This window comes from Anticarsia gemmatalis, chromosome 23 (assembly GCF_050436995.1).
Source record: "Anticarsia gemmatalis isolate Benzon Research Colony breed Stoneville strain chromosome 23, ilAntGemm2 primary, whole genome shotgun sequence".
NCBI classification, from domain to species: Eukaryota; Metazoa; Arthropoda; class Insecta; order Lepidoptera; family Erebidae; genus Anticarsia; species Anticarsia gemmatalis.
The window spans coordinates 1,279,477-1,289,668 of record NC_134767.1 but is presented as its reverse complement, the minus strand read 5'-3'; the positions used below and the strand labels follow the sequence as shown (position 1 = coordinate 1,289,668).

At 34.2% G+C, this 10,192-nt stretch overlaps 1 protein-coding gene across 1 annotated transcript; it reads left to right on the top strand.

Moving 5' to 3' along the window:
- The first annotated feature begins 2,834 nt into the window (after positions 1-2,834).
- On the top strand, positions 2,835-9,587 carry LOC142983066 (odorant receptor 13a-like). The gene is made up of 5 exons (XM_076129884.1): positions 2,835-3,628; positions 5,906-6,002; positions 6,657-6,761; positions 8,500-8,655; positions 9,443-9,587. The coding sequence occupies exons 1-5, from the start codon at positions 2,835-2,837 to the stop codon at positions 9,497-9,499; spliced, it is 1,209 nt and encodes a 402-aa protein (XP_075985999.1). The 3' UTR covers positions 9,500-9,587.
- The last annotated feature ends 605 nt before the right edge of the window (positions 9,588-10,192 follow it).

Genomic DNA, 10,192 nt, shown 5'->3' with positions numbered 1-10,192 from the left:
CTTTTTGATTTATTATTTCAGAACAGAACCTTCAGTTGTCGTCTCAGTTTCATTAAGCCAGCAATACACTAGCGGAAAATCTTATGACTTGTGTCGCCCAACATTGGGTTAAGTTGTGCCACATTGCTAGAATCACTCGTCTTTGCAAATATTAGTCACTCAATGTTCCTACATATTGTCTTTGTCTTGTCCTTATCCCACGTTAATAGGGATCAGCACATCATGTTTTCATTCTAAAAACCATGCTATAAAGAGATTTGGCTATTCGTTGTTTATCTAAGGGGTTTTTACAACCGGTCGCTTGCCAGACGTTCGCCCTTCTTGGGAATCCAAAGTACCTATATTTGAAAATTTTAAGTTACATTTTCGCAATGGTGGGAATGTGTGTACCCAGTTACGTTGGCAACCGGGTACTGGAGCTGTGCGTCCCCGGAAAAAGACCAAGAGGGAGACCCAAGACCACGTGGACAGAAGTGTTGCGGCGAGACATGAAGGCATGTGAGGTTGAGAAAGACGACGTCAAGGATAGAACGATGTAGAGGAAAGGTAGGTGTAAGGAAGCCTGACCCCACAACCATATGGGACGAATAGCCAGGAAGAGAATGAGGTAGGGATGTGGGTTAATGATATAGAAATCTATACTACTAATATTATAAAGCTTAAGAGTTTGTTTGTTTGTTTGTTTGAACGCGCTAATCTCAGAAACTTCTGGTCCGATTTGAAAAATCCTTTCAATATTAGATAGCCTATTTATTGAGGAAGGCTATAGGCTATATGTCATCACGCCACGACTAATAGGAGCGGAGTAGCAACGAGAAATGTTACAAAAACGGGGAAAATTATGACGCATTCTCTCTTATGAGATGCAAGCGAAGTTGCACGGGTCAGCTAGTCAGAGATATAATTGGGACGAGACTGTGGGATGGTGCAGCTCTGCAGTGAAGGCTGCAGTACCTCGGGTAAGCATGATCGCATGCCCTAGTGTCTCTATTCTATGATTAGACAGATCCATAGAGAGAGCTAAAGATATCCCGGATTAAATTATACCTAGCGAAATTATTACAGTTCGCTCAAAATGTTGCCCACATCATGTTGTAGAAGTATATTCCTAGCTTTATTTCTACAAGATCCCCGAAATATTTTAATTAGGGCCAAAAAAGTAAAGATTTATTACTCAAAGTAATAAATTATACTTGAAACTTGAGTACGGAGCTGTGATACAGGAAACTTTGGATTAAGTGATTTTTCTTTTAAATAAAATAAGTTAATTTGCTAAGGCTTTATTGTAGTTAAGAAATTTTTAGGTGATCTAATTAACTGTATCTTTTAAAACAAATTGTTGGTTCAGAGATAATGATAAGATTTCTTTTAACAAACCTTAGATCGTTATTTCTAGTCGTTTTTTGGACTAGAATTCTAAGGTAGAGAAGCGGCCATTTTTGCTCTACGAGATGTAAATGTCTTATATGGTGACTTAAGTGAAATTTGCATAAAAAATCTAGATTTGGCTTCCTTCATCCTCTAGCTAACCTACTTGCATCTGATGATACCAAAGTTACAAAAAATCCATAAAAACCATTTTCAATCAGAGAAATTCCACCAGATTAAATGGTGGACCTACATGACAGTATCAATACAAGTACAATCGAGAATGAAAACAAAGACGATACCCAAAATCTGTTATTAAAAACTAAAGCTTCTCATCACTAATAAACTAAATCTAGACTGACTATCACATATTATTATGATCAAACTAAACAATATCCATCCATTTTTTACTTACTAAAGGTAGACAGACTACAATATCTAAGTTTACCAACTTACCCGTGTAACCAGCCAATCAAGTTCGTTGTAAAGGAAAAAAGAATCGTAAAATTTTCTGCTATACCACGTTTTTATGAAACAAGGCACAGAAATATGGTGCAAATGGATGGATAGTAAAAAGTTGTGAGTTTGAAAGATAATTTTGGTGTAAATTTATTCTTGGATTGCTAAATCTATACTAATATTATAAAGCTGTAATATTATAAAGCTGAAGAGTTTGTTTGTTTGATTGATTGTTTGTTTGTTTGTTTGTTTGAACGCGCTAATCTCAGGAACTACTGGTCCGATTTGAAAAATTCTTTCAGTGTTAGATAGACCATTTATCGAGGAAGGTTATAGGTTATATATCCTCACGGAACGACCAAGAGGAGCAGAGCAGCAATAAAAAATGTTACAAAAACCGGGAAAAATTTGACCCATTCTCTTATGTGACGCAAGCGAAGTTGCGCGGGTCAGCTAGTCTGCAATATAGCAAAGAAATAGAAAAACTGAACTATAAGAATAAAAGCATGGATAGATTAATAGAATGTATTTTGTATATAAATAGTTAGGTATACTGTCATTAGGATTTGGGTCTAAAAATATAAAAAGATAAGGTCTACGTTAAAAAATTGAATTCTAATATCAAAATGACCTTACTAAATCAATAAGTTAATTTAGATCAACAAGAAAACTGAATTACGATAAGATGTAAAAAATGGCTTAGTATAAAAGCAGAAAAAACTTTAAAATAATCTTAGATAAATTTTCATTTCGGTAAAAGCAGCCGAACTTTTCTCTTACCTAACTCGTTAGCACTAACGCTGGCAAACCACTATCAGTATCATTACGATCTCAAAGCTTAAAACTTTGCCAACATATGAAACTCTCTCTAAAAAACTAGTCCAGAAAAATCGATATTCATAACAGCACCTTTCCCACCTCTATTCTTACGAATCGCGTAATTATCCTCGAGTTTCAAATCTTCGAAATCATTATTCCAATCTGTTCCATCCAGTTGATCAGATAAGATGTTGAAAAAAATTCTACAGAAATTGGAAAACCCGAAAAGGCCATTACTAGGGCCTAATGTGAAAGCCTTGCAATTCTGGGGCCTTTTGCTCCCAAATAATTTCTTCAAAAAATATTTTTACATACTCATGCATATATTGGTGACCGTTTTCACAGCCACTGAATACATCGACGTGTGGTTCGTAAAATCGGATATGAATTTGCTGTTAAATAATCTGAAAATCACAATGTTGGCGACGGTTAGCGTCTGCAAAGTGACAACGTTTTTGTACTGGCAAAAATATTGGAAGAGCATTATTGAGTATGTGACAAAAGCCGACCTTTATCAACGGACGACAAGCGACGAGAAAAAAATCCAAATCATAAACGATTTTACGAAATATTGTAGACGGATAACGTATCTATACTGGTCGTTAATGTACACGACTGTTATCATCGTGATGGCTCAGCCGATCTTCAAGTATTTTGCCTCGGAGACTTATAGGAGGAGCGTAAAAAACGGTACCGACTCGTACTTGCAGGTTGTAAGCTCATGGGTGCCATTTGATAAGAATAATATGGTTGGGTATTTAACGGCGTCGGCTTACCAAAGTTACGCGGCTATATATGGCGGAGGGTGGATTACATCTTTCGATACGAATGCTATTGTTGTGATGGTATTCTTCAGAGCTGAATTGGAGTTGCTGAGACGGGATTGTAGAGAGATATTTGGGAAAGAAAATTCACCGGCTGAGCATAGTATTTCTTTGAATAGGTTGAAAGATTGTCATAGGAGGCATGTGGAGCTGGTCAAGTAAGTGGTTTCATGTAAATTGGCTATGATTATACGAAGCTGCGTGACTTTATAGTATGAATTGTAAAATATTTGTATTTTACGGTCATTTTACTGTTTTAACGGTTACTAATAATTGATCTTGAGTTTTTAATATAGGTGACAAAAGAGTGCGTAGGTTAATTACAATAGCTTTATTACACTCGATAGCAATACATCAAGAAATGTTGTACAAAGAATTAATAAGCGTCTCTAATTGTTTTGAAATCAACCATTAATAAATTAATTTTAATGGTTCTTAGAACAAAAAGTTTTAGCGCCTCTAGTGGATTCATAAAGAACCAATTTTTGACAAGTCTCTTTTATATGTCAAACACTAACCACGAACGATCAACCACACAAAACTGCGCTACAGATAAATAATATTAAGTCAATCCCAATAGACTGTTTTATATCATCACGTCCGCATCTAATTCTCTATAGAATATTCGATTATTGGAAATGTTAGATCAAAATTACCTATCACAAGCTTGTACGTTGAATGCATACAGTTTTGTATGAAATATTCACCGCATTACCGTTCCGGTTAGCGGCGAGCATCGCTTCAATAGTGATCGTACTAATGTTAAATTAGATGCTCTAATTATGGTTTGAAATTGTCGTTTCGGTATCCGTATCGATTTATAAAGTAATGATAAAAAGTACTAGTAAAATAAAAATAAATATTTAAACTTTTCTGAGCCCCTTTTCTGTAGTAGTACGAAGCGCGAGTTGTCTTCAATTTCGTATCAATTTTTTTTACAGACAGAACTATAGAGTATCGAAGGTTTGAAATTTAAATTTTTCTGACAAATTCGTTTTAACGGCACCCGCCAGAAGTGCTAGTCATTTTTCGATACAAAAAATTTCGACAGCTAGGCGGTTATCGATAGTTGATAGTTGTAGAAAATCACCCCATTTTAATGAAACTGCGATTGATTCGTAAGATCGTATCCGGCGGCAACTGCAAATATGTATTACACAAGAAAATGTTCTTCAGTTATTTAAATTTTGACGCGAAACAGCAAATGTGCAATCATCAGAATGATCAAACTTTTACGTCTCAAAATATTTAGCATCTTGTAAAACCAGAAAGTAATTTCAATACGTAACCACACAGGAAACCTTAACTCGTAACAGATAAAATCTAAGTAGTTAAATGTGTTCAAAATCCAAATGAACCTACCAAAGTCAATCTAAGTTGAACACTAAACGAACAATAAATTCTCGTAACTTTGTTTACTGTAAGCATCGAGTAAGATCGTGTGTGTTCGTGTATTAATAGCGGGAATATTGTTGTTTGAGAAACTGAAATGGGGTTATGTCTGTATCTACTGTACTGAGGAGCAATTATGCGAATGTACTACTATTATGCCAGTTATAGAGTTACAATGACAATAAATTTTGCATATAAAATTGATCAAGATAAATATTTATTTCACTTGTTTCGTATTTAGATATCATTTTATTAGATTAAACTAGACATATCTGTTAGTTACTGGTTCCTCCATAGTTTATTGGTATGATCGCCTCTCCATTTTGAAGTACGATGTCCTACATTCGATAGATCTTGACGTCTAAAATTATAGAAGAAAATAGTTACTAGCTAACACAGTTGGGCCGCTGATAATTTGTTCATGAGCAATATATCAATAGCTAGCCGGTTATCTGTAGCACCAACTAAGGAAATCACGCTACTGATCGCAAAATTCTCAGTAGTAGATTTTCGCTCTTGTATTTCATTTAGCTGCATTCGCTGTCAATCGAAAATGTACCCAAAAGGCTGGTCTGCCACAGGCCACAGTGCATGGCAATATTGATGCTACAATGCACAATTTGGGCTTTTATCAACTGTAGAATTGTAAATATGATTTTGTTTAATTGTTAGTCATAGTATAAAATAGAATTTTATCTACATACTCGTATACTAAACTGAAGAGTATGTTTGTTTGAACGCGCAAATCTCAGGAACTACTAACTACTAATTATGCTACAACCAATGGGAGCAGAGTACCAGCAAAAAATGTTACATGCCCTCGTATATGTGCCTCTTATGTGACGCAAGCGAAGTTGCGCGGGTCAGATAGTGTTATAATATATCAAGCAAGTTAAGCAATAAACGACTAAAACTAAAAAAAACCATTAAATCCATTGATCTATATTGGGTAAAACCGAAAACAACCCCTTTTTGTATATTCATGTAAAATTACCAAACATTTATGATGATACATTTTTATGCAAGCTATTATTTGGTTACAGGTACGCTCGTCTCTTTGACGCGTGTTTGTCGCCAATTATGATGCTCTACATGTTTGTGTGTTCCGTCATGCTTTGTGTCACTGCATATCAAATTACTGTGAGTACTTTTGAATATAATTGTGTTGAATAACATGCTTAATAAAATAATTGCGTAAAATAACAGACTAGATATTATAAAGCAGGAATACAACTAAGTAAGTAAGTAGTAGTAAGGTGGTCGAATTACAAGTCTTAGAAAGAGATCTTGAACGGTTTCAAAACGATCACTGAAATAAGTAATATAAAAACTATTTCCGAGTAGTAACTTCATAAAGATATTTGAGCTAAGCCTTGTCAATAATTCCGTTATAAAGGTAGTCATCAGTTCAAACATTTTCGATTAGTTTAACAAAGTTATAGTTTAACAACTTTCGGAAAAATTAAGAAAAACATTGTTAAAAATTTTGGTTATTCTTCCCGACACCTTCCCGATATTAATAACAAATTTACTCAAATCTATTAAGTTACTGCTATTCTATCCGACCAAACCTTTGAAAATGAAGCACATTTTGCAAAACATTATATTTTTTTTGGAAAGCAGGCTTGATTTTATATTTGCATGTACATATTTTATGTATGTACGTACATAATGTACATTTGTATAATAATATATTATGTACACGTACGTATCTATGTGAGAACGAATATATGTATGTAATGTTGTGTGTTTACGCCTTCATTTCAAATTTCTGTACCTGCTCCACTATTTCAGATTGAAACCAGCATGATGCAAAGGTTCCTGACTACAGAATACCTAGTGTTTGGAGTGGCACAGCTGTTTATTTACTGCTGGCATAGTAATGATGTTCTGTTTGCAGTGAGTACGATACACTGTTTTGATTCATAACACGAATTGTAGGACTAGCTTTAAGTGTTACTGTTTTCGAAAAGGATTTGGTTTCCAAACTAAATTTTGTTTATTTTCGAAAATCTCAAGACTTTAACTTTAAATGAAAAAGAAATATTAACAACCCGCAATTTTAATGAGAGGTTTAATTTACCGAAAATAGCAGCTAGTGTTTGATCTCAGTAGCCCGATTCTCTACTTCTATCGAGTATCGACAATCGACTAGTTTTCGAACAATTTTGTATGAGAATCTGATCAGCGCCTCTAGCGGACGTCGTAGAAACTATTTTCGTAGTACATTTTAAATGTCAAACTCTTGATACTCTATGGTTCTAATTGTAGAGAATCGCGCTACAAGTATTTTACTATCCGATATTTTATAAAAATAAAAAGAAATAGTTGTAGAGTGGAGACAGTGGAATACCTAGTGTTTGGAGTAGCTTCTTCTTCTTCTTATCGTATGGTTGGTGGTCAACCTAGTGTCAAAGTTGTTCAAGCCGCCAAAAGGCCTTTGACATGGCTTAACGACTGGTATCTTAGTAGACAACAACCGGGACCGACTTTTAACGTGCCCTCCGAAACACGGAGACGCCCAGTTCAAATACCACTATGCGGTCACCCATCTATAGCCTCACTGGCTTTGGAGTAGCACAGCTGTTTATTTACTGCTGGCATAGTATATATATATAATGATGTTCTGTTTGCAGTGAGTACGATACACTGTTTTGATTCATAGCACAAATTGTAGGACTATGAGATTTTAGCTGGTACTGTTTTCAAAAAGGATTTTATATTGTTAAAATTGAAATAGGGAAATTTTATCGCCCTGAAATGTTCTCAAATCAGTGTAATTTCTCAGTGAGACACGGTAATTTATTTTTGCTAGTAATACAAATTGGATAAAAATTTAGTTTGGAACTTATGTATTTATGGGGTATAAATACATAATGTTATTTTTAAAACAAATCATAGCCTGACACTGTCGCATACAAAAAAAAAACTGTTATTCGCAAAATTTTCTGAGTGCCCTTTATTTTAATTTTTACATTTCCCAGAGTTTATCCACTTCATATTACACAAATATTTAAAAAAAAACTTTATCACGCAATTATAAACTTGACCAATCACACCGCCATAAATCTTTAAAAGATAATCCCATCAAGAACAAACTTAAAACAGTAAAAAAGATTAACTACTCAATATTCAGGCTTTTATGTTCAATTTTCAGTGAAATATTATTCCGTAGTCATCGAATGGGTTTCGTTATGACGTGTGACTTTTGTTTCGTTTGTGTAGTCACCGAATCGACAACCGAGGCTGACAGTTTGCAGAAAATGAAATTAAAATAGTCTTTCTACATCAGTAATCTACAAAAAGATACATCTTATATCTTCTCGTAACCAGTAGCGTCATTCTCTCCCACTATGGACTATCGACAACCGGCTAACTATCAACAAATTTTGTATGACGATCTGATCAGCGCCTCTAGCGGTCGTCGTAAGAACTATTTTTGGAGGACATTTTAAATCGAAATTACGCTACACATTGCTGGCAATTACTTAGCCCAAAAATTATTCTTTAAGTACGTGCTAATGCTGCCGACATTATGGAAATGTTCCAATAGACCGTAAAGTGGAAGAGTAATTCAATTCTTCGACGATAATGAATCATGGACGGTTATAACATAACAATTTATTGCATTTTCCAGAGCCGTGACGTCATGCAAGGTCCTTACGAGAGTATTTGGTGGAAGATGAGCCCGAAGTACCGCAAAGACCTGTACTTATTGATCGCTCAGTTCAAGAACGATGTGGTATTCTCTGCCGGGCCTTTTACTAAGTTGACTGTCGCTACTTTTATCAGTGTAAGTACTTTTTGTTTTCAGAAAATAGTTTTTTCAGTTTCAGGGGGGCTATCACGTATCTCAGTTGACATTTATTTGAAAACCACTATGCTGTACATTGTTTTCTCTCTTAGAATATAGTGATTAACGCATTACTCCAAAGCAGCAATGTACTGAATAGTGACTATAAATTTGACGTCCGCTAGCTGTCAACTGAGATACGTGATAAGCACGCTGGTTTTGATTATGTTAAACTTGGCGTACTTACTAGCTGTTAAAATAATAAAAATAGGTAAAAATATGTAATATTCATTACTGTAAATGGATGTGATAGAAAATTTACAAAGCGAAACAATTTGGTATAATTATTATTGTTTTGACATTTAGTACATCATAACTTTCCGGGTAATGACAAAATCACTTAATAAAAAATTATACGTATTGTTAAATCTACGTCCCTATTTTCCACGTAGCATAATATTGTTTTTCTCACACTTAGTTGTACAAAAAAGTAGAAATCGAATCCGAAACAACATTTTTCAGCAAACAAATAACTCGATTTTTCAGTACTTGCATTAAAAAAACATAAGCTATAACATGTTGCCGACTTAAAATACACAAATATCTATATTTACCTTTCTTGTGTAAAGTCTGATCACATAAAGCGTAAAGTAAAAATCTCCAATTACTACTCTTTAATCAATAAAACCTGTAACAAATTACTTATACCTGGAAGATTGAATGAGAAACTCTGCAATAATTTCAGTTTCCAATTAATATTGACATAAAATACTTAATTGTTTTTCAGATTCTGAAAGGCGCTTACAGTTATTACACTCTGTTAAGTCAGTCGCAGATTAAATGAAAATATACCTGAAATTCTTCGAATATGTTTTTTGAAGCACATTTTAGTTAACATGTGAAATTTTCTTTTCAATAAATCGTAGCCAATATTGGGTTTTCATTAATCGTGGATTTTTATGTATGGTATTTGTTATTTTGAACTTGTTGGACGTTTTTGTATCAATAAAATAACTTACAATTAACTGTGTTGCAGGGACTTTTGCTAACATAGACGATGAAAGAAATGTACTACTTGACACAAAAAACTATTTGTAGATCATACAAATATTTGTTAAGTATCGTACTCGACTTCCGCGCCCTATCGTTATAACGTAATGACCAATCTCATTGATGGGCCACAAACATCAAAGAATCACAAATATATTTTACATATTTTTATAGTCCAGAATTCCGCTCTAAGATAAATAAAACTTTGCAAGCATACAAATGTCATTTAACAATTGTATAAAAAAATACTACCTTTATTTTTGTATAAAATCTTTACGAAGACTGTCTAGTCAGTAAGGGTAGTTTTGTAATTGTAAATCCTCAATGTTCACTCTTAGCAAAGGAGCCAACATTTGTCTTCAACCAAGGAAAAAGCTATACAAAACCTCAAGAATCACTAAGCCATACACCAATCTCAAATATATTTGAACACGAATACATTTAACCTTTCCGCAGGGTGGTGGGTTCAATTCCGCGTCACATTATG

What these genes read in the sequence shown, in the direction of transcription:
- LOC142983066 (XM_076129884.1), top strand. Translation starts at nt 2,835, where the DNA reads ATGTTGAAAAAAATTCTACAGAAATTGGAAAACCCGAAAAGGCCATTA. An exon ending in AGGCATGTGGAGCTGGTCAA is followed by an intron (nt 3,629 to 5,905) that starts GTAAGTGGTTTC and finishes ATTTGGTTACAG; the next exon opens with GTACGCTCGTCTCTTTGACG. An exon ending in GTAATGATGTTCTGTTTGCA is followed by an intron (nt 6,762 to 8,499) that starts GTGAGTACGATA and finishes TGCATTTTCCAG; the next exon opens with AGCCGTGACGTCATGCAAGG.